Below are 25346 nucleotides of genomic sequence, written 5' to 3'. Positions count from 1 at the left end.
TTTGATGGCAAAACTCTTCAAGGCTGAAAAAAGAGCCAATGTGGAGCTTCTTAACTCTAAAGAATTTAGTACAGGATGGGCATGGTGGCTCACGCCTGTAATTTTAGCACTTTGTGAGGCTGAAGCAAGTAGAATTGCTTGAGTCTAGGAGTTTGAGACCAGCCTATTCAACTTAGAGAAACCCTGTCTGTAAAAAAAAATTAAAAAATAGTTGGGCTGGGTGTGGTGGATCATGCCAGTAATTTCAGCACTTTGTAAGGTTGAGGTGAGAAGATCTCTTGAGCCACCATGCCTGGCCACTTTTGTTTTCCAAGTTCCTGTTCCTGTAACAACCCAATGAGTTCACCTTGGTAGCTGCCTAGATAGAGCCAGTTTATTAAGACAGAGGAATTGCAATAGAGAAAGAATAATTCACACAGAGCTGGCTGTGCAGGAGACCAGAGTTTTATTATTTCTTAAATAGGTCTCCCAGAGCACTCAGGGATCAGAGTTTTAAAGGGCAGACTTTTAAAGGGCAACTCTCAGGGATCAGAGTTTTAAAGATTAGGGAAAGCCAGTGAGCCAGGAGTGCTGATTGATCAGGTCAGATATGAAATCATAGGGAGTTAAAGCTGTCTTCTTGCACTGAGTCAGTTTCTGGGTGGGGGACACAAGATCAGATGAGTCAGTCTGTTGATCTGAGTGATGCCAGCTGATCCATCAAGTGCAGCATCTGCAAAATAATCGCAAGCACTGATCTTAGAAACAATTAGGCCGGGCGCGGTGGCTCAAGCCTGTAATCCCAGCACTTTGGGAGGCCGAGACGGGCGGATCACGAGGTCAGGAGATCGAGACCATCCTGGCTAACACCGTGAAACCCCGTCTCTACTAAAAATACAAAAAACTAGCCGGGCGAGGTGGCGGGCCCCTGTAGTCCCAACTACTCCGGAGGCTGAGGCAGGAGAATGGCGTAAACCCGGGAGGCGGAGCTTTCAGTGAGCTGAGATCTGGCCACTGCACTCCAGCCCGGGCTACAGAGCAAGACTCCGTCTCAAAAAAAAAAAAAAAAAAAAAAGAAAAGAAACAATTAAGGGAGGGTCAGAATCTTGTAGCCTGCAGCTGCCTGAGTCCTAAACCATAATTTCTAATCTTGTGATTAGAAAACTAATAATTTATTAGTTTTACACAGGCAGTCTAGTCCAAAGGCAAGAAGGAGGTTTGTTTTGGAAAAGGGCTGCTATTGTGTTTGTTTTAATCTACAAATGATAAAGTTCCTCCCAAAGTTAGTTCAGTTTATGCCCAGAAATAAATAAGGACAGCTTGAAGGTTAGAAGCAAGATGGAGTTGTTTAGGTCAGATATTTTTCACTGTCTAAGTTGCCATTTTGCAATTTTGGTTTCATTTGCTCATTTCAGATGAGCAAAATAACATTCAATCCCACAGAGTTATTGGGAAACCACTTTGGGGGATTGGTAGTCCTTTCTTCCTCATTTGCTCTTTCTTCTCCTTCTTTTCTAATAAGTGGAATGATTACTTTTAATTAAACAAAAGTCTACATAATTTAAAGAAGAAGCCGAGACACTCTAAGAACAGAACTCCAAAAGTTCCAGTATAGAGAACAGCAATTATTCCCAATCCCATCAGTGAAGAGTCTTAACCAAAAAAACCTTGGTTTTCTGTTACATTTGAAGTTTATCTTAGATGTAGCTTCAGAAAAAAGGAAGGAAAAAGAGAAAAGAAACAGTTCTTAAAAATTACAAGTTTAGACCTTTTTTACTTTTCAGAGCTAATATTGTTTTAAAAGCCTTGACCAAATGCTGAAAAATTACAAATATTTTTGGTTTACTTGTAATATTTTAACTTTTCCTAACATTTATTTTTTATTTTTTTTTGAGACGGAGTCTTACGCTGTTGCCCAGGCTGGAGTGCAGTGGCGCGATCTCGGCTCACTGCAAGCTCCGCCTCCCGGGTTCCCGCCATTCTCCTGCCTCAGCCTCCTGAGTAGCTGGGACTACAGGCGCCCGCCACCGCGCCCGGCTAATTTTTTGTATTTTTAGTAGAGACGGGGTTTCACTGTGGTCTCGATCTCCTGACCTTGTGATCCGCCCGCCTCGGCCTCCCAAAGTGCTGGGATTACAGGCTTGAGCCACCGCGCCCGGCCAACTTTTCCTAACATTTATGATTCAGTTTGTACAAGTCACATTTAGTTAAGCATAACTATTTGAGTTATAAACACACGAGTTGTTTCCCCTAAGCTTGTGTCAGTAAACAAAAATAAAAACAAATGAAAAGATCACAAAAGCTTTGTTTATACATCATTGGAAAAGTATAGTACAGAAATAGATATACCCAAATAACCTCCCAGGCAATGTGACATCAAATACATTAAAAATAATGGGAACTGAAAAATGACTACACACCAGAATATTAATTTACTCTCTTTTATTTTATGCCCAAAGGCCCACAGTTAGAAAATGGTGGAGCTGGATTTGAACATGGGCAATGGACTCAAATCCCGCACTTCTAACACTGAGTTATGTTACTTCTGTTAAAAGAAAAACTTCAGCCAAATTAAATTTAAAGGAGTATAAATGAGCAATGAATGATTCTTGAATTGGTCAGCAGCCCCCAGAATCACAGCAGATTCAATGAGACTCCAGCACAGCCACATGGTAGAAGAAGATTTGTAGACAAAAAAACGAAGTGATGTACAGAAATCGGAAGTACAGAAACAACTGGCTTGGTTACCACTTGGCATTTTCCTTATTTGGAACACAGTTTGAATGCTCAGCAGTGTATAAGTGGTTGAAGTGTGGCTGCTGGGATTCGCCAAGACTCAGCTATTGTTACAGGTGCATACTCCTAAGTTGCGTTTTCAATCCTCTCTACTTATTAAGCTATGTTGCAGATCATCCACAAGGACTCAAATGTGGATGTATGAAGTCTTTCTCAGGCCATATTAAGTTCACTTTAACACTTCTCTTATAGAAACTAAGAAAATCGTAAACCACTCTACAAGTAAGAAGTACATTACTAACTAGTGGTCATTGAAAATGACTATTGATTAGTCAATACTAAAACAAAAAAGTAGATAGGAGGGGAAATCCTGCCAGAGAGAGTCCCTGAATCCAGTCTGTGAGGCTGGGAAAAGTCCCTGTGGTGAGGTGAGAAGGTTGAGGCAAGTGGGTGGAAAGGACCCTGGAGGAGGCCTGTCTGGTGCAGAGAAGCAGGGGCGGCCAGCCAGCTCACTTCCCCACCACTCGACACTTCCATTCTGTCATGACTCTTAAGTAGGGAGGACCTGGACCCCACGAAATCACAGTTCCATGGGCAGGTGAGTAGCTCAGGCTAGGCCAGTGAGTGGCCTTGCTCCCTGAAAATCCCTCCTGATCCTGCTCCTCCTACAGAAAGTATTACTGCACTGAATGACAACATGGCCTGCTGTTACCTCCTACAACCAACTAATAAAGCCAAAAATACTGTAGGGTATGTGGAGACCCCTTCTGGAGGTGAGGACTCACACGGGGTCCAGGTGACCCCTGACAGCTGAGACACACACACTACCCATTGCTTCACCGGGGCAATGTGTAAGTTCGCTCTGTGCATCAGCTCATTAATGTTCCCAAATTTCCCATGGGTTGCAGAAAGCCGAGATCGCGCCACTGCACTCCAGCCTGGGCGAAAGAGAGAGATTCCGTCTCTTATTTATTTTTTTTTTTTGAGACAGAGTCTCGCTTAGTCGCCCAGGCTGGAGTGCAGTGGCGCGATCTCGGCTCACTGCAAGCTCCGCCTCCCGGGTTCACGCCATTCTCCTGCCTCAGCCTCCCGAGTAGCTGGGACTACAGGCGCCCGCCGCCTCGCCCGGCTAATTTTTTGCATTTTTAGTAGAGACGGGGTTTCACAGTGTTAGCCAGGATGGTCTCGATCTCCTGACCTTGTGATCCGCCCGCCTCGGCCTCCCAAAGTGCTGGGATTACAGGCGTGAGCCACCGCGCCCGGCCTCCGTCTCTTATTAAAAAAAAAAAAAAAAAAAAAAAAAAATCATTTCTAAAATATTCTGTAGAGGCAGGGCCTGGCTATGTCCTAAACTTCTGTCCTCAAGCGATCCTCCCACCTCTGCCTCTGAAAGTGAGCCACTATGCCCGGTCTGTACTAAATTCTTTAAAGTTGAGAGGCTCCACATTAGCTCTTCTTCCAGTCTTGAAGACTTTGACCGTGCAATTGATCCAACGAATGCTTCCTCATCCCTCAAATTCCGCCTAAAATGTTACTTCCTCAGGTGAACCTGAGTTCATAGGATGGGGCACAATCCCATAGGGTGGGAGAGATCCACTCACTCACCCACTGAGATAAAAACTAATCCAAAAGGGTGTTTGTTTCTCTCTCTTTCAAAGGTAGCCAGTTCTCAACGACTCCACCCTGCGACCCCAGGCTATGGGAAGCAGTTGACCCTGCAAAGCTCTCCACTCCCTTACCATCTGGGAGGGGACGCTGTGCTGGTGAAGCTTTTAAAACCAACTTGCAAACTTACTTGGACCCTCAAGTTTACTCATATAAATAAAAAATGACAAGAATCCGAAAAAACAGCCAAGGGAATTAAATGCCAGTCGGGGTCAACAGGTCCCTGATCACAGAAGACGGCACACCCAGTTCTCAATTCTCACAGGATCCCTGCCCCCAGGATCACAGAGCATGCGCAGGCCCTTCCCGCCCACTTCGGAACCGCCAACCACCGCGCAGGCGGAGCCCCAGGCAGGAAGTCGCGCACTTGGCGGGGTTGGTTGTCTTGAGGCCTTCTTCGCGTGGGCCTGGTGGGTCCTGATCATCCTCTGGCCAGGGTTACTGATCCGTCTGCTCCAGGTGAGCTGGGAAGGCTACAGGAAAGGCCCAGAAGGGCCTCGCCAGGAAGCTTAACTGGGCAGGGGCTTCCTGAACAGTCGCTCTGCCTAAACCTCCGGGTCGCTGCCTGCCCACGACTGGATCTCCTTAGTCTCTGGCGTAGCTCTTGTGAAAAATTCAAGATTGTAGAGTTAGAATGGGGGTGGTGGGCCTGCGTCAGTTAAGCTTTAAATGTTATGATCTGAATTAGGGTTTATGAAGTGGCCATGTTTCTTCAAAGAGTTAACGTACGTGTTTGGAAGTGGGGTTTGGGGAGTTAAGGGAGCGAAGTGGTAGCTGCCAACTGAGAACCCACCAGCCTACATCGCCTGCACCCTCGAACTATGTAAACATCCTTTAATCCTCACAAGGGTCTTACAGGTACGAAATATCATTTCAACTTTGTAGATGAGGCGCTTTAGGTGCAGGCATGTTAACAATCAGCCAGTATGATGATGGTTGAAACTGAGAGCTTGGAATCTACCACAGGTTTTATTTATTCCTCAAATAAGCTAGAGACACATTCCCACCAAGAAGCTTGCTGCCTAATGAGGGGTTTTTACAGTTAGGTAAAGAATTGCAGAGTAGCTGTAAAATCACATTATAACTGTGATATATGACATGATGGGGAGCTAGGCAAAAAACTTGGACTAGATCTTATTGGATCTTTATGCTTTGTTTTCCTTAAAGCAGAGGTTCACAAAGTACAGTCCGCAGGCCAGCGTCATCATCTGGGAACTTAGGAAAAAACCAGCCCTACTGGATCAGAAACTGGAGATGTGGCCCAGGCAATCTCTTACCAAGACCTCCAGGTGATTATAATGCAAGGTAAGGTATGAGAACTGCTTCCATAAAGTAATAAAAGACCGGTGGAATGTTTTCAGTTGGAATATGAAAGGATTATGTTTGTATTTGAAAAGGTCAATTTAGCTACAGCCTTAAGAAATTGGAGGCACCATTGTGTATCTAGGAGAGAGACAGAAGTGGTTTATACTAGGGTGGTGACCATGCCTGCAGAGCTGTTGTGTTCACTTAATGTCCTGATTTTAAATAGTAGAGAAGACTGATTTGTGTGTATGCTTGGGGAAAGGAGGGCACAATGATACCTGGAGTGTGTACCTCTTGTGTCCTTTGCACTGTGCTAGAGTCCTTTTTTGTGCATGTTTTCTTAAAAGTATATTTCTTCTTCTGATTTTACCATTTTTTCCAATGATGTCTTGCAGTTTACTATGTGACATTGAGCAAGATTTTTTTTTTTTTTTTTTGACGGAGTCTTGCTGTGTCACCCAGGCTGGAGTACAGTGGCGCTATCTCGGCTCACTGCAAGCTCCGCCTCCCAGGTTCGCGCCATTCTCCTGCCTCAGCCTCCTGAGTAGCTGGGACTACAGGCGCCCACCACCACGCCCGGCTGATTTTTTGTATTTTTTTTAGTAGAGACGGGGTTTCACCGTGTTAGCCACGATGGTCTCGATCTCCTGACCTTGTGATCCGCCCGCCTCAGCCTCCCAAAGTGCTGGGATTACAGGCGTGAGCAACCGCGCCCGGCTTTTTTTTTTTTTTTTAAGATGGAGTTTTGCTCTTGTCACCCAGGCTGGAGTGCCATGGCACCATCTCAGCGCACTGCAACCTCTGCCCCGGGATTGGAGCCATTCTCCTGCCTCAGCCTCTCCAGTAGCTGGGACTACAGGCGCGCCACCATGCCCGGCTAATTTTTGTATTTTTAGTAGAGACAGGGTTTCACCATGTTGTCCAGGCTGGACTTGAACACCTGACCTCAGGTGATCCACCCGCCTTGGCCTCCCAAAGTGCTGGCATTACAAGTGTGAGCCACCACACCCAGCTGGGCAAGATTCTTAAAACTTCTTCAGGCTCAATATTTCCAATCTCTGAGCACCCTGTGCACCCTCACTCCATTCCCATGTACTTTCTAACTTTCTTGTTCTGCTCTACAATACCCATTTGAAAGTATTAAGCAAGTATTGGGAGTTACCATAGCCACATTTAGTGTGGGCAGGTAGGAAGAGTGGTTTGTAAGAGACAGTATTCTTTTTCTTTTCCTATTCTTTCTTTTCCTTTTGTAGAGATGGGATTTTGCCATGTTGCTCAGGCTGGTCTTGAACTCTTGGGCTCAAGCGATCCACCCAGCTTGGCCTCCCAAAGTTCTGGGAATACAGTCCTGAAGCCACCACTCCCGGCCATTATTCTATGTTTTCTGTAGTGTTGTGTTAGAATTTTTCACAAGTTACTCTCATCCCTGGATATACACAGGGCATTGGTTCCAGGGCACCCTGAAGATACTGAAATCCATGAATGCTCAAGACCAGTGGATGCAGGTTCTGCATCCCAGGAATAATGTATTTTCGGTTCTATCTGAAGTTAATTGTGTTAGTGGATGCTGAACTTCCTGATATGGAGGGCTATTTAAAATAAAGAATGTATTTTAAAATTCTAAAACTTTTGTCTTACTCCAAAATTAGTATAGGAAAATTTTCTGAAGCATACCACTACTACAGTGAGCCTTTGGAAGTTACTGCCATTACTAATCATTTCAGGACTAGCAACCTTACAAGACATGACAGCTTTTAGGTGAAATGTCAATGTGCTGCTTTTTAGAGACGGAGCCTTGCTCTGTTGCCCAGGCTGGAGTGCAGTGGCACAATCTCTGCTCACTGCAACCTCTGCCTCCTGGGTTCAAGCAATTCTTCTGCCTTAGTCTTCCAAGTAGGTGGAATTATGGGCATGTGCACCACTGCCAGCTAAGTTTTAGATTTTCAGGAGAGATGAGGTTTTACCACGTTGGCCAGGCTGGTTCTCGAACTTCTGACCTCAAGTGATACGCTGCCTTGGCCTCCCAAAGTGCTGGGATTACAGGTGTGAGCCACCACACCTGGCCCGATGTGCTTTATATGTAAGTAAATATAGGTATCTCTATATATGTATTACATATAATACATAAACTATAATACGCTATAATATAAGTTTGTGGATTCAGCTAAATTTGTATGACCTCTTGAGAGATTTTCTGAGATAGTCCTATAATACTTTTTATTGTACATGTGTTAAATGCCAAGGACTATGACAGGTGTCTTACATAATTTATTCATTTATGCTTAAAACCTGAAATAGTATTATTTCCTACTTTCTGAAAAGTGAAACTCAGAGAAATTAACTTGACCAAGTACGTGCAGCTAACTGTTTGAATTGGATGAAAACCCAATTCTATTAGGTATTGTTAGCTCTCAGTTTGCATTTTATGTGTTTTCTCTATTGTAGTGTTGGATCAGCAAGCCCATTTTTCCCTGTTAAAATATTTGGGATGCATTATTAAATATGAGGTACTGAACATATCAAATAGGAAAAATGTAAGTTGATTTGATATATAGAGGGATGCATAGGATGCTGTGAGAGCGTAAAGAAGGAGCACTACAACTTAGTGATTGAGTATCATGCCAGTGGTTATGCCAATTAGCGTAATGTTGGATAAGCATGTTCAAATTCTCATAGACGGCACTTTTACAGCTCTAGGCTTTTACAGCTCTAATTGAGGATAATAGCTCCTAACTTATGGAGTTGTTCTGATCGTTTAATTGAACCTGTGACTATATGGAAGATGCTTAGCATAGTACCTGACATATAATTATCCTTGAGGACATGTCTCTTGGACTGAGTCTCTAGAAGGACCAAAACTTAGTCCTAGGAAAGAAGTGAGGGTAGGGTAATCTAAGCAGAAAGTGGTTTTTGCAGAAGCGGGAAAGCATGATACCTATGTTTGTTTGTTTGTTTTCGTTAAGTACTTTGGGGGGACTGTAGCCAGATGAAGATAATGAAATATGAAGGGTTCTGAATGGTGAGCTAAGGGTGAAAAACTGTCCTGACTTGTGGGGAGTTATAAACAGATTGTTATGAGGGGAAACAAAATTTAATTCGTTTGAAAAGTGAAGGCCTGAGGGACAAGTTAAATGATATCAAGAAGCAATAGGCATGTTGGGCGCGGTAGCTCATGCCTGTAATCCCAGCACTTTGGGAGGCCGAGGTGGGCCGACCACAGGGTCCAGAGTTCAAGACCAGCCTGGACAACATGGCAAAACCCTGTCTCCACTAAAGTTACAAAAATTAGCCGGGTGTGGTGGCACATGCCTGTAGTCCCAGCTACTCAGGAGGCTGAGGCAGGAGAATCACTTGAACCCTGGAGGTGGAGGCTGCAGTGAACCAAGATCGTGCCACTGCACTCCAGCCTGGGCCACAGGCTCCACCAAAAAAAGAAAAAAAAAAAAGCAATAGGCAAATCTTGAATTTGGGGTAGTCTAGGACAAAGGTGGATTTAGGGTGCATTATTCTAGATTGAAAAAGATTTAAAAGAACTAATAAGCAAATGCAATACATGGCTCTTGCTTGGATCCAGATTCTCATACATCTGACAGAAAGCTCCTTTGCTCAAGAATTAACTACCATTTACATGATATTCTTATAACAAAAAGAGGTTGTTATACTTCCCATTTTATAGGTCAAAGAAATGCAATTCAAAAAAAGACACATTGATTTTCTAAAGATACACAGTAAATAACTGAGCCAGGATTCAAATCTGGTGTCCTCTCAATAATGTTAGTGCTTACATTGTTAAATACTGCCTCCTGTAACATGTTGTGATAGCTTTTGCTTGTGCAGCCCTAGGATACTGAGTTAAAACTTTGTTTGGGAATAATTGATACATGGTGACTTTCTAGGGCTACTGCATTTTTTCCTATTCTTCTAGTCTAAAAAGAATGTCTGTATAGTAAAATAACTTGCTAGGTCACCAAGACAGAGCCAATTTCACATGTCAAAACCATGCATATGCTATTACTCTCACTGTCATTGGGTTATGAGGAAAGTGAGAAGAAGAGTTGAGAAGTGTCTAGGGAAAGAGGGTGAAGGGGAAAAAATACTGTATTGATGGTTAGGTGGCTTGCAAGCTTTGATGGAGGAATTTGACTTGCTTAAAATCGGGTACCTGTGGGTGTCTTGAAAGCAAGCCAGGAAGTTGTTCTGCCTCACTCTTGTTTTGAAGTGTCAAACTTACAGAAAGATTGAAAGGGTATGCATCCTTATACCTTTTCCCTGGATTCACCCCCATTGTTAACTGTTTGCTACATTCATATTTTCTCTATTTATACATATATATATATAAAATATATATATACACACTTCTTTTTTTCTTTTGAGACAGAGTTTCACTGTCGCCCAGGCTGGAGTGCGATGGTGCGATCTCAGCTCACCACAACCTCCTCCTCTCAGGTTCAAGCGATTCTCCGGCCTCAGCCTCCTGAGTAGCTGGGATTACAGGCATGTGCCACCATACCCAGCTAATTCTGTATTTTAAGTAGAGACGGGATTTCTCCATGTTGTTCAGCCTGGTCTGGAACACCTGACCTCAGGTAATCTGCCTGCCTTGGCCTCCCAAAGTGCTGGGATTACAGGCGTGAGCCACCGCACTTGGCTATACATTTTTTTAAATTGTTGAACCTTCGGGAACCTTCGGAAACCTTCGGAGAGCTTCAGGCTTCCAGATGGCTTCCTGCTGTGCGTCAATATATATATCTCCTAACAACAAGGGCATTTTACTTCTTACTGTGATAATTTTATTGTGCTCAATTTAACACTGGTACGACAGTATGTGATATACAGTCCATACTAAGAATCTCACATTTATTCGTTCCCAACTGTTTTTTTTTTTTTTTGGGAGATAGAGTTTCGCTCTGTCACCGAGGCTGGAGTGCCATGCTGCAGTCTCAGCTCCCTGCCATGTCTGCCTCCCAGGTTCCAGTGGTTCTCCTGCCTCAGCCTCCCAAGCAGCTGGGATTACAGGCACATGCCACCATGCCCAGCTAATTTTTTGTGTTTTTGGTAGAGATGGGGTTTCACCATGTTAGCCAGGATGCTCTTGAACTCCTGGCCTTAAAGGAGCCGAGCGCCTTGGCCCCCCAAAGTGCTGGGATTACAGGAGTGAGCCACCATACCCAGCCTGTTGCCAGCATTTTTTTGTTTTATTTTGTTTTGTTTTTATTTTAAGATCTCAGATGCAATCAGAGGTCACACATTGTATTTCTCATGTTTGTTTCCTCTCCTTAAATCTAGAAACCTTTTTTTATGCTTGTTTTTCCTGACATTGATATTTTTGAAGAATGCATACCAGTTGTCTTATAAGAATGCTCCACAATCTGAATTAATTTTCTCATGGTTAGCTTGAAGGTCAATATTTTTGGAAAGAATATTATACAGGCAATGTTGTATACTTGCCATAGCATCCTATCAGGAAGCCCGTAAGTTTGTCCCATATTTAGTTTTTTTAAAAAAATAAGTAATGTATGGGGTGAATCTCTGCAGTATTAATATCTTGTTTTTCCAAGAACTTCTACCCAGTGATTTTAGCATTCATTGATGATTCTTGTGTGAATGTTTAATACATTTGTGATTATGGAATCAGATTTTAAACGTGGTGTCTTTTCTCACTCATAGGAAGGATTCCCTGTCTTGGATGTGAGTCTGCTTTCTTGAAGAAAACTTGACTTTATTTCATTCAGTGGGAAGAGCAGCAGCACAGCTATTAAGTTCTAATATGCAATTGGCTGCAAGCTGTGAAGTGTTCGTGGCAGTAGACTCTGAAGCTAAGGAGCTGAGGGCTTAACAAGTTTCTAGAAGCTGCCATTAACATGCCAAGTCAGTAAAACTGAAAGCTGGCCAGATTTCAAGGTCTGGGGAGGATATCCACTGCGTACTGGGTCGTGAGCTCTAGAGAGCTACACCTTGCTAAAATAAAAGAATTATCTTACCTACTATCTTTGTTCAAGGCTCAATGGAATTTGTGGCGGCCCTGGCTGACCTCCGAGCAGAGGCTAGCTGTCCCATCTGTCTGGACTACTTGAAAGACCCAGTGACCATCAGCTGTGGGCATAACTTCTGTCTCTCCTGCATCATTATGTCCTGGAAGGATCTAGATGATAGTTTCCCCTGCCCCTTTTGCCACTTTTGCTGTCCAGAAAGGAAATTTGTAAGCAATCCCCAGCTGGGTAGTTTGACTGAACTTGCTAAGCAACTCCAGATAAGAAGCAAGAGGAAGAGGCAGGAAGAGAAGCATGTGTGTAAGAAGCATAATCAGCTTTTGACTTTCTTCTGTCAGAAAGACCTAGAGCTTTTATGTCCAAGGTGCAGTTTCTCCACTGATCACCAGCATCACTGTGTTTGGCCCATAAAGAAGGCTGCCTCGTATCATAGGAAGAAACTGGAGGAATATAATGCACCGTGGAAGGAGAGAGTGGAACTAATTGAAAAAGTCATAACTATGCAAACCAGAAAATCACTGGAACTGAAGAAACAGGTAAAACATAGGGCAGAAGAAGTCAAGTCTGAATTTGAGCAACTTAGGTTATTTCTGCAAAATCAGCAAGAGACTGTTCTTAGGCAATTACAAGATGAAGAGATGGATATTTTAGCACAACTAAATGAAAGCCTAACAAAATTTTCAGATTATACCTCCTCATTAAAATATCTCCTAAAGGAGATAGAGAGCATACATGTGAAGTCAGAACTGGAATTACTGGCTAATGTTAAGGATATCTATCACAGATATAAAAATTTAAAATTCCCTGAACCTTTTTCATTCAAATTAAAAGAATATGGTTACCATCTGCCTCCACAATATTCTGGCCTAAACAAAATCATCAAGCGATTTCAAGTAGATGTAATTCTAGATCCTGAAACAGCACATCGTAAACTTATAGTCTCAGAAGATAGAAAAACTGTGCGGTATGGAAATACAACACAAAACTTACCTCGTAACCCAAGAAGATTTTATCTCCTCCCAGCTGTCCTGGGTTCTAAGGGATATAGCTGTGGCAGGCAGTACTGGGAAGTAGAAGTGAAAGACAAGCCTGAATGGATTCTTGGTGTCTGTAATGACTCTCTTCCCAGAAGGAGGAAGAGTCAACCAATTTTAGTACAGGATGGACTATGGGGAATTTGGCGATCTAGTCAGAATAATTATATTGTATTGGGCCATAAGGAAATTATTCTGCTGCCCAAAGTAACACCTAGTAAGATTGGCATTTTCTTAGACTATGAAATGAATGAGGTTTCCTTTTATAATTTGAATGATAGATCTCTTCTCTATACTTTTAATGATGATTTTACAGGAGCACTTTGGCCTTATTTTTATACTGGAACTGACTCAGGACCTCTTAAAATTTCTACAGTAACAGATTCTGAATGAACTAGTAGAAGACTCATTTTCTTTCACCTATTGGACATAACTGAGCCAGTGAATCTAGTTTTGGCCATTCTGTATTTTGTCCAGTTTTTCCCACAAAAAAACATTTTTTATCTCAGTTTCAGCAACTTCCAAAAAATGTGATTATGGGACCTACTTTATGATAAATTATGGGGTCAATGACAAGGTAGTTTAGAAAGTCTACAGTAAAATACTTGAAAAATCTATTACTGAATAAATGTATTATGTAAGAAAATATATTACTTTTGTAATTGCCAATAAAGCCCAATAATTTTTTTCTGTATTATATACTTTTAAGAAAGATTAAGTCTTTATTCAAGGCATTCATCATTACTCTTGGACTACCTGCTATTTAAATATAGCCTCTTTTTCTTCTTTTTCCTCTTCTCCCCTCCCCTCTCCTTTTTTCGTTCCCCAGTGCAATGGCTGGGATCTCTGCTCACTCCAGCCTTCGTCTCCCAGGGTCAAGCAATTCTCCTGCCTCAGCCTCCCAAGTAGCTGGGATTATAGGTTTGTACCACCACACCCAGCTAATTTTTGTATTTTTAATAGAGACGGGGTTTCACCATGTTGGTCAGGCTAGTGTTGAACTCCTGACCTCCAGTGATTCACCTGCCTCGCCCTCCCAAAGTGCTGGGATTACAGGTGTGAGCCACTGCGCTGAGCCAGGTAGCTACTTTGAACCTTTTTTTTTTTTAAATTAAAGTTTTTATTTTTCTATTTTGCCCAGGGTGGTGTTGACCTCAAGCAATTCTCCTGCCTTAGCCTCTCAAAGCACTGGGATTACAGGCATGAACCACCATGTCCAGTGCCACTTTCACCTTGCATTTGTCTACCTCCGTTTTTTTTTTTTTTTTTTTTTTTTTTTTTTGAGACAGTCTCACTCACTCTCTCGCCAGGCCGAAGTGCGAGCTCATTGCGAGCTCCACCTCCCGGGTTCACGCCATTCTCCTGCCTCAGCTTCCTGAGTAGCTAGGACTACAGGTGCCTGGCACCATGCCCGGCTAACTTTTTTGTATTTTTAGTAGAGACGGGGTTTCACCATGTTAGCCAGGATGGTCTCGATCTGACCTTGTGATCCACCCGCCTCGGCCTCTCAAAGTGCTGGGAATACAGGTGTGAGTCACCACGCCCGGCCCTACCTCCGTATTTCTAAGTAACTTACTTTATTTTTTATTTTGTGTGTCTTTGTCAGTATTGCCTTAGTCCTATAGAAAATAAGATGGCACTCTTACGTCTTCCTCTGCCACACACACAACCAGTAGATAATCTGTTCCCACTGGACAGAGTACCCTCTAGTGCTGTGCAGCTACAGTCCTTCACTTTGGGAACTGATCACTAGTCTCAGAATCCATCTTAACTTAGTTGCGCGTTTTCCTCCTTAGGTTTATTCTGTTAATTCAGGCATTAACATCTTTCAATAGATCACAGATGGATGACATTTGGAAAAACTTGTGTCAACAAAAAAGACTAGAGCTTTTGATGGGATTATGTTTTATCTTTTTAGATTAATATGGAGAAAACTGACATATCAGCTAGTAGACATAACTGAGACAGTGAATCTATTCCATGCATTTTTATGTAATTGGAATTTAGTTTTTAGTGTATGTGTATTTAACATCTTTTGTCAGATTTGTCCTTAAGTATTAATTTTTTATGTTGATTATTTCAATTCTAATTGTTCATTACTAGTATATAGAAAACTAATTTTTGAATATTAATCTTATTTCCTATAGCTTGCTAAACTCATTTTTAGTAGCTCTTGTTTAGATTCCATTGGATTTTCCATAGAGATAGTCGTGTCATGGGCAGGTAAAGACATCTGTATCTCTTCCTGTGTTATATAGATTTTTTTTTGATAGAGCTCACTCTGTCACCCACATTGTAGTGCAGTGGCATGAATGATCTCGTCTCACTGCAACCTCTGCCTCCTGGGTTCAAGCAGTTCTGGAGCCTCAGCACCGCCCCCTCTCCACCCCAAGTAGCTGGGATTGCGGGTGCCCGCCACCATGCCCGGCTGATTTTTGTATTTTTAGTAGAGATGGGGTTTCATCATGTTGGCCAGGCTGGTCTGGATCTCCTGACCTCAGGTGATCCACCCATTCTGGCCTCCCAAAGTGCTGGAATTACAGACATGAGCCACTGCACCCAGCCCAAAAGCACAATTTTTAAAAATCTAAGTTTAATGTTTGAATTATTGTTCACAAAATTTATTTGATTTACAAATATTGCTCTGTAACCACTTTTGCAAGTTTTTCAGAGGCAGCCACTTTGAACTCCTCAGCTCTTTTGGTATTTGCTTTTATAGTCACTAAATCACGTTCCAGTAATACCTCTGGATTTTTCAGTTTGAAGTGTTAAAATATGATGTCCCACTTTGGAAAACAAGAATTTGGAACAGGCTTCACCTTGTGGCCCTCTTCTAATAGAATTTCTCATTTTTGTTTTAGAATATTTTCTCACATTTATTTTGACTATTTCAATACCATTCATTTCTGAGCCATGTATTGTCAAGTGATTTCCTTTTTGCTTTTTCTTTTTTTCTTTTTTTTTTTTTTTGAAGCGGAGTCTCGCTCTGTCGCCCAGGCTGGAGTGCAGTGGCGCGATCTCAGCTCACTGCAAGCTCCGCCTCCCGGGTTCCCGCCATTCTCCTGCCTCAGCCTCCCGAGTAGCTGGGACTACAGGCGCCGCCACCACGCCCGGCTAATTTTTTTGTATTTTTAGTGGAGACGGGGTTTCATTGTGTTAGCCAGGATGGTCTCGATCTCCTGACCTCGTGATCCGCCCGTCTCGGCCTCCCAAAGTGCTGGGATTACAGGCTTGAGCCACCGCGCCCGGCCCCTTTTTGCTTTTTCTATAACTGTTTCCTGTAGTTAATACTTATCTAATCTTCAATATGCTTTGTATTCCATGTTCTTCTTATTCATTCATTCCCAAACTGTCTGCTGCAGTTGTCTAGTTTTCTGAATTCATTTAAAGGCATGTGGCTTTACACCATTTTCATCTTGCAGAATGCTCTCAAGGAGCCCTCTCATCTGCAACGCAGGCACCTTTGTTCACTAAGCCAGCTGCTCAGGTATCTTGGAGATATTCTTGGCATCTCTTGGATTGTTTTACCTGTCTATGTTTTTCCATTTGGAAGTTGGTTTCTTGTTTAATTGGAGCACATCCTTAAGTAGTTTTCTAATAAGGTGCATGAGAAATAAAGTTTTTGAGACCTTTGTATCTGAAAATGTCTTTAGTCTATCCTGATATTTAACCAGAAGTTTATCAGGGCCTAGAATTATAGTTTTAAAACAATTCACTCTTATGTATTTTTAACCTTTTAAATTGGGAAATATAATGTTGTGATATTTACAATGTATTATGAAATACATTAAGGCCAGGTGCGGTGGCTCATGCCTGTAATCCCAACACTTTGGGAGGCCGAGGCAGGCAGATCAGGTCAGGAGTTCGAGACTATCCTGGCTAACACAGTGAAACCCCGTCTCTACTAAAAATTCAAAAAATTAGCCGGGCTTGGTGGCATGCACCTGTAGTCCCAGCTACTCGGTAGGCTGAGACAGAAGAATCACTTGAACCCGGGAGGCAGAAGGTGCAGTGAGCCGAAATCGCGCCACTGCACTCCAGCCTGGGTATCATCTCAAAAAATTAAAAAAAAAATACAAAAAATGACACATTAGCATAGGCAGAATTCTATAAGCATGAGATTTAATCAATACATTACGTAGATTTGGTCATGAACTCACACCCAAGATCAGCTGGCCTTATAATGGATAAATTTAAGCTCCAGGTGCTATTGTAACGCTTCAGTTTAAGTTTTTTGTTTTTGGCTTTTTTGAGATGGAGGCTCGCTCTGTTGTCCAGGCTGGAGTGCAGTGGTGCAGTCTCAGCTCACTGCAGCCCCCCTCTCCTGGGTTCAAGCAACTCTCATGCCTTAGCCTCTGGAATAGTTGGAGTTACAGACTTGCGCCACCGCGCCCGGTCAATTTTTGTAATTTTAGTAGAGACGGGCTTTCACCAGTTTGGCCAGGCTCGCCTCAAACTCCTGATCTCAAGTGATCCACCCACCTCAGCTTCCCAATGTGCTGGGATTCCAGGTGTGAGCCACTGCAACCAACCAGTTATTTTACACCGATTCAGAGCAAATTACACGTCTCCTGGTTGAATTACAATAATTAGTAGACATCAAAAATAGGATGACATTGGTGAAATAAGTGTTATTAGAGATACATGGGTCAACTGAAATAGTCAAAGATCTATAAACTCGGTGGCTTCCGTGGACAAGAAAATAGTCATAGTTTAAAGACAGAATCATTTCTGTAAGTGAAAAGAGTTTTGTAAATGAAGAATGTAGAATGATGTATTTCCAGCATCCCTACTCTGCACTCCCCTTGCCAGTCTCTGGTTACTTAATATTCTACCACCAACCTTGTGTACCAAGAAATCATCACTATAATATTCTTACCCCATTTCCCCTACATAATCAGGCTTCTTAATTGTTCAATCCCTTACTCATTGCTGAGATACTGGAAAGAGCATGCATTTGAAATCCTATACTAGGTTGGGCAGTTTGTGGCAGTTATCAATATATTGCCTCTATCTTTATCTTTTCAAAGAATCAGCTTTGATTTTGTTGATTTTTCTCTCGTTTCCAATTTTCAGTTTTACTGAGTTGTTTCAATTTTTATTTTTGTCCTTCTGTATGCTTTACATTTAAAAGCTCTCCATCTCCTTTTTTTCCTCTAGTTTCTTTCTTTCTTTTTTTTTTTTTGAGATGGAGTCTCACTCTGTTGCCCAGGCTGGAGTGCAGTGGTGCGATCTTGGCTCATTGCAAGTTCTGCCTCCTGGGTTCATGCCATTCTCCTATCTCAGCCTCCTGAGTAGCTGCGACTACAGGTGCCCGCCACCACGCCCAGCAATTTTTTGTATTTTTAGTAGAGACAAGATTTCATCGTGTTAGCCAGGATGGTCTCGATCTCCTGACCTCGTGATCCGCCTGCCTCAGCCTCCCAAAGTGCTGAGATTACAGGCATGAGCCAGTGTGCCCGGCCATTTTTCTCTAGTTTCTTAAGGTAAAGGGTTAAGTTACTGATTTTAGATTTTTTTCTAATATATGTTATAAATTTAATGCTATAAATTTCACTCTAAATACTGCTTTAGCTGTGTTACACAAACATTGACATATTGTATTTTTATTTTTATTTTGCTCAAAATATTTATTTAATTTCCCTGAGACTCTTTGACCCAAGGGGTATTTAGAAGTGTACTAGTTTTAACTTTTTTGTGGATTTTCCAGAGATTTTTCTGTACTATCTAATTTTGTACAGTCTGATAATATAGTTTGTGTGATTTCTTTTTTTTTTTTTTTTTTTTCCTGAGACAGAGTTTCACTCTTGTTGCCCATGCTGGAGTGCAATGGCACAATGTCGCCTACTGGGTTCAAGCGATTCTCCTGTCTCAGCCTCCCGATTAGCTGGGATTACAGGTGCACACCACCACGCCTAGCTAATTTTTGTATTTTTAGTAGATACGAAGTTTCTCCATGTTGGCCAAGCTGGTCTCGAACTCCTGACCTCGGGTGATCTGCCTGCCTTGGCCCCCCAAAGTGTTGGGATTACAGGCATGAGCCACCATGCCCTGTCATTTGTGTGATTTCTATTCTTTAAATGTGTGAAGGCATGTTCCATAGCCCATGATGTGGTTTATCTTGGTGAGTGTCCCACAGGAACTTGAAAATAATGCTTATTTTGAGTTCTCTGTTTTTAGTTTTTACTGGAGACAAGATCTCACCAATGTTGCCCAGGTTTGTCTCAAACTCCCGGCCCCAAGTGATCCACCCAACTTGGACTTCAAAAGTGCTAGGATTGGCCGGGCGCGGTGGCTCAAGCCTGTAATCCCAGCACTTTGGGAGGCCGAGACGGGCGGATCACGAGGTCAGGAGATCGAGATCATCCTGGCTAACACGGTGAAACCCCGTCTCTACTAAAAAATACAAAAAACTAGCTGGGCGAGGTGGCGGACACCTGTAGTCCCAGCTACTCGGGAGGCTGAGGCAGGAGAATGGTGTAAACCCGGGAGGCAGAGCTTGCAGTGAGCTGAGATCTGGCCACTGCACTCCAGCCTGGGCGACAGAGCGAGACTCTGTCTCAAAAAAAAAAAAAAAAAAAATGCTAGGATTAAAACAGGCTCTGACTATATTGCCCAGGCTGGCATTCAATAGCCTATTCATAGGCACAATCATAGCCCACAGCAGCCCCAAACTCCTACTCTCAAGAGATCTTCCTGCCTCAGTCTCCTGAATAGCTGGACTACAGGTGCACTCCACCATGCCTGGCTTCTCTCGGTTTAATCAAGCATGTTTTAGGATTACATTTTAATCTCTTCTATTAACTTATTTTATACATCTTTTAAGAACATTTTCAGTGGTTCTCCCAGGGTTTATAGTATATATTTTAAAATAATTTGGGGCCTCCTTTAAATGAATTATACTGTTTCCCTTTCAGTATAAGAACCTTGTGGCCGGGCGCGGTGGCTCAAGCCTGTAATCCCAGCACTTTGGGAGGCCGAGGCGGGTGGATCACAAGGTCAGGAGATCGAGACTATCCTGGCTAACATGGTGAAACCCCGTCTCTACTAAAAATACAAAAAACTAGCCGGGCGTGGTGGCGGGCGCCTGTAGTCTCAGCTACTTGGGAGGCTGAGGCGGGAGAATGGCGTGAACCCGGGAGGCGGAGCTTGCAGTGAGCCGAGATCACGCCACCGCACTCCAGCCTGGGAGACACAGCGAGACTCCGTCTCAAAAAAAAAAAAAAAAAAAAAAAAAAAAGAACCTTGTAATAGTATATTCCCAATTCTCACTGATCCTTTGTGGTCCTGTATTCATACAATACTTTTACATATGCTGGAAAAACGCCATATATTATTGTTTTAAACTGCTAGTTATCTTTTAGAGCAATTACCTTTATTTTATTTTTATGCACTTTATTTCTTTGTGTAAACACAAGCTTCTGACATGTATAATATACCTTTGGTCCGAAGTACTTTTATTAACATTTCTTGTAGTGTCCACTTGATGGCAATGAATTCTCTCCATTTTACTTTTTCTAAGTATTTCGACTTAGAAATTTTGATAAACATGCTAATTGGTTACAGAATTGTGAGTTGGCAGGGTTTTTTAATTTACAGAAGTAATATCATCTCCTGGATTTCACATTTTCTGATGAGAGGTCTGTTGTAATTCTTATCCTCCTTCCTTTGTCAGTAGTCATGCACTGCAAAACAGTGGTTCAGCCACTGACCGCATACACAACAGTGGTCCTATAAGATTAGAAAACTATTTTTACCGAACTTTTCTATGCTTAGATACACAAATATTTGCCATTGTATTATAATTGTCTATAGTATTCAGTACAGTAACTTGCTGTACAGGTTTATAGGCTTGGAGCATTAGGCTGTACCGTGTAGCTTACAGGCATAATAAGCTACACAACTGCAATCTAGGTTTGTGTAACATACTCTATGACGTTCACAGAATGATGAAATCGTCCTATGACGTACTCAGAACATATTCCCATAGTTAATGTATGCATGGCAGTAATGTAGTTTTTTACTTGGGCTGCCTTGAAAACTGTTTTTGATTTTAATTTTCAGCAGTTTCAATTTGATATGTTTGGGGATTTGCTATCATTTTTCTTGTTTTGGGTTTGTTTGGTGTTTTTTGATATTCATTATGCTTGTTGTTCTCTGGGCTTCTTGGTTCTGGAGTTTTGATGTCTGTAACTAAATTCTTGGCCTTTTTTTTTTTTTTCCAAATATTTTTCTGCTTTTTTTTGTTTTTAAATTTTTATTTATTTTTGCCATCATTTCCTAGTGATGAGATTTCTTCTTTCTGAGATGCCAAGTATCCACAAACGACACCATTTGATACTGTCCCACAGTGCTTAGGTTCTCTTTTGTATTCTTTTCACTTTATATTTCAGTTTGGGTAATTTGTTTATCTTCAAGTTCACTGATTATTTCCCTCAGTGTGTTGAGGGTACTGATGAGCCCATTGAAAGCATCTTCATCTCTTTTCTGTGGTTTTCATTGCTAGCATTTCCATTTGATCTTATAGTTTCTAACTCTCTGATAAAATTATCTATCTGATCCTGCATGTTGTCTTTATTTTCTGCCAAAGCCTTTAATATGTAAATTATCGTTATTTTTCCTTTTCTTTTTTTGCCTGAGAGTTCTTACTTTGTGTCATAGCTTAGTCTGGTTCTGAATGTTTTGTTTTGTCAGAGTATGGTTTATTGTCCTCTTACATTGTCTTTTTGTATGCCTTATGTTTTTTTTTTTTTTTTTTTTTTTTTTCTTTTGTAAAAACCAGACATGTATAGGCAAATATATACTGAGGTAAATATATGTATACATTTTTTTTTTTAGCCAGAGTCTCACTCTGCCACCCGGGTTTCAGTGCAGTAGCACCATCTTGGCTCACTACGACCTCTGCTTCCTGGTTTCAAGTGATTTTCCTGCCACAGCCTCCTGAATAGCTGGGATTATAGGTATGTGTCACCACGCCCGGCTAATTTTTGTATATTCAGTAGAGATGGGGATTCTCCATGTGGGTCAGGCTGGTCTTGAATTCCTGACCTCAGGTGATCCGCCTGCCTCCGGCCTCCCAAAGTGCTGGGATTACGGTCGTGAGCCACCACACCCAGTTGGTAAATATTTTTATACTTGTAGATTATATTAGTTTTATAGGGAATACCCTAATAAGGTATCACAAACTGGGTGGTTTATGTAACAGGACATTTTCTTTTCTTTTTTTTTTTGAGACAGAGTCTTACTCTGTCACCCAGATTGGAGTGCAGTGGTGCCGTCTCGGCTCACTGCAACCTCCAACCCTCGGGTTCAAGCGAATCTCCTGCCTCAGCCTCCCAAGTAGCTGGGATTACAGGAGCCTGCTGCTGCACCTGGGTAATTTTTTTTTGTTTTTGGATTTTTAGTAGAGATGGAGTTTCGTCATCTTGGCAAGGCTGGTCTTGAACTTCTGACCTCGTGATCCACCCACCTCGGCCTCAAAAAGTGATGGGATTACGGGGTGTGAGCCATCGCGCCCAGCCCATAACAGGAAATTTATTGTCTCACAGTTCTGGAGACTGGGTCTAAATTATGGCTGTTGGCAGGATTGATTTGTACTGAGGGCTGTGATACAGAATTGCTTCCATGCCTCCAGGTTCTATTGTGTTGCTGCCAATGTTTGGCATTCCTTGGCTGGTAGATGCATCACGCCAATGGCATTCCCTCGTATTTCCTCATATAATCTTCCTCTATGCATAGCTTTGTGTCAAAATGTCATCTTTTTTTTTTTTTTTTTTTTTTGAGACGGAGTCTCACGCTGTTGCCCAGGCTGGAGTGCAGTGGCGCGATCTCGGCTCACTACAAGCTCCGCCTCCCAGGTTCCCGCCATTCTCCTGCCTCAGCCTCCTGAGTAGCTGGGACTACAGGCGCCCGCCACCGCGCCCGGCTAATTTTTTGTATTTTTAGTAGAGATGGGGTTTCACTGTGGTCTCGATCTCCTGACCTTGTGATCCGCCCGCCTCGGCCTCCCAAAGTGCTGGGATTACAGGCTTGAGCCACCGCGCCCGGCCAAAATGTCATCTTTTTATAAGGACAGCAGTGATACTAGATTAAGGCCCACCCTAATGACCTCATTTTGACCAATTACCTTCTAAAGACCTAATTTCCAAATAAGGTCACATCTGAAGTACTGGAGTTAGCACTTCAACATACTTTTTTGGGAAAACACAATTCAACCAATAGCAGAGATGAACTTATTTCCCTTCTGCTAGGCCTGTAGTGAGAGTGTGTTTGTATTAATCAAGCCAGAGGTTAGGCAGAGTTTGAAGTTTGTTATTTCTATGGTTACCCTTAGTGCATTCAAGGCTTCACACTCCCCTAGTGATATGTCTTTTTCATTTCTCAAACTGGATTCTACTGTTATTTTTACTCAACTCCTGTTAGTGTGGTTTTGGGAGTTGGGGAAGCTCGTGTTCTCTGATGTTCTGATTGAGTATGAGTCATGGTCAGTCACTCTGAATTCTGGTTTCAGGCATGTGTGGCCTTCACAAATGTTCTTGACCCTCTTCCAGATGTGATGCTGGGCCTAGCATACATTCCCACATCTCACAGCACACAGGGAAATGACTGGCACATCTTCCAAGTCCCCTTTCTCAGGGAACTACCTGGTGATACGCTCACCAAAAGAAGGGAAGAAAACTGAGAAGGGAAACAAGGGATCAGACAACAATAGACTTAAAACCTCTGGACATAAGACAGAAGATAAAAGATAATTCTTAGGGTAATGGAAACATGAAAGGCCTCACAGGATAGCTGTGCATCATGTTCAAATTTCAGTTCATGCTAAGATGATAGAGAGCTTCCGGAGATTGAGCGCTACAAAGAAAATGAATAAAATCAACAAATTACATGTCGAGATTACTTTTATTGAGAGGAACTTTAGAGATTAGCAGCTATGGGGCTGAAAGAGAAAAACAGAAAATGCAGCAAGAAATCAGGCAATTTTAATCACAGTAAAACAAAATTTGTGGGCCAGGGGTGGTGGCTCACACCTGTAATCCCAGAACTTTGGGAGGCCAAGGCGGGTGTATCACGAGGTCAGGAGATCGAGACCACCCTGGCTAACACAGTGAAACCCCATCTCTACTAAAAATACAAAAAATTAGCTGGGCATGGTGGCGGGCACCTGTAGTCCCAGCTACACGGGAGGCTGAGGCCAGAGAATGGTGTGAACCCGGGAGGCGGAGCTTGCAGTGAGCCGAGATCGCGCCACTGCACTCCAGCCTGGGCGACAGAGCCAGGTTCCGTCTCAAAAAAAAAAAAAAAAAATTGTGTATCAAATAAATTATAATTATAGTACCTAAGAGGCTCAGCTGTGAACAATTATATAGTTGTATGAATATCCAATTTTATTACCATAGTTGGATGTTTGTGGAGAAAGATAAGAGTATGTGCCTGGGTGGTGCGAGAGACCTAAATTCTCAGTTTACCTAATAGAATATTAATTTAAAATGTCTAACATTAGACATATTGCAGTTATGGAGAAATAGCAAGGTCACTGGAATAAATCATGTCTCTGTTTAACAGGGATTTGGTGTAGGATGGCATGACCCAGGAGGTTTTTGTTTTTATATAAGCCTGTTTTGTTGTTGGACTGAACTAACAGCTCTCTATATAATTTTGACAAAATTCATAAAGTGGAAAGCATTGAATTATTGACTGTGTAATACCATCTTTCATCTTAGAACATCAAAAGTACTTTACAATTTATTCCTATTACATCTCTGAAGAGTAGGCATTTCTAATACTGATAGTTGCTAAAATAATGAAAGAAAAAAACTTCCTTCTGCTTATAAGTGGCAGACAGAATTCAGAATTGAAGAACTCCTCTTCTAAATAAGACACAAAGTAGCTTTCAAGTAATTCATCCTTCATAATCTATTACTGTACAGATTATAAGAGGTTAGAAATCATACTCAGTGTGAAACACAGCCTAAATAGTTTCATAAAAATATGACTTGAAGAAAAGATATGAGACCTGGCATGCAAGTTATAAGATTAAACCTAATCTCCTTCATTGTCCAGAAAAATCCTAGTATTACTGGGTTTTACTTTTAATAGAACGATTGCCACTCTACGTACTGTAATTACTTTGGCAAAGTTATTACATTTCTGTAGCTGAATACTAAAGCATGAATCCTATTGTGACGGTGTCTTTTTCCATCTCTTGGGAAGACAATTCTAACAAACAAACAACTCTATTGTATCTGTCCAGTTTGATTTTGTCCTCTTTGTCTTCCTCCTAGTAATACCAGCCTTAATCTTTTTTGGACCATGAGTTTTTGTGGTGTCTTTCCAAATCTCACTGTATTCTATCTTCAGAGATAAAAGATTATGACTTTGTTTCAGAATCTAGAGTCAGATCTATGTAAAATGAATTAAGAATGTTTTGTCGACCATAATGTTGTGGCAGAAGTCTAGAATCATCATCCCTTGTTAAAATGGAAAAGCTCATAGAATTTTTATCTTAATACCTGTTGATACATACCCGTATATCAGTTACTAATTATCTGAGTGAATAGTTTGCTATCTCACTTATTAGAGCTTTAAGTAAGAAAACATGGTCTGAAAGTTTTGTTTTCATCTAGTGTGTGTATCA

The 25346-nt window shown here is 41.9% G+C and overlaps 1 protein-coding gene across 1 annotated transcript in view; it reads left to right on the top strand.

The window, feature by feature from the left end:
- The first annotated feature begins 4733 nt into the window (after positions 1–4733).
- The window catches only part of LOC102126915 (tripartite motif-containing protein 60), a 98679-nt gene continuing 78066 nt past the window's right edge, over positions 4734–25346 (top strand). Inside the window, exons 1-5 of the mRNA XM_065545663.2 lie at positions 4734–4839; positions 5551–5685; positions 10060–10271; positions 11353–16196; positions 21548–21669. Coding sequence (XP_065401735.1) covers positions 11690–13102 — 1413 coding nt within the window. The 5' untranslated portion in view covers positions 4734–4839; positions 5551–5685; positions 10060–10271; positions 11353–11689 and the 3' untranslated portion in view covers positions 13103–16196; positions 21548–21669. The remainder of the gene's footprint in view (positions 4840–5550; positions 5686–10059; positions 10272–11352; positions 16197–21547; positions 21670–25346) is intronic.

This window comes from Macaca fascicularis, chromosome 5, assembly GCF_037993035.2.
Source record: "Macaca fascicularis isolate 582-1 chromosome 5, T2T-MFA8v1.1".
Lineage (NCBI taxonomy): Eukaryota > Metazoa > Chordata > Mammalia > Primates > Cercopithecidae > Macaca > Macaca fascicularis.
This window is presented reverse-complemented; position numbering and strand designations above follow the sequence as displayed.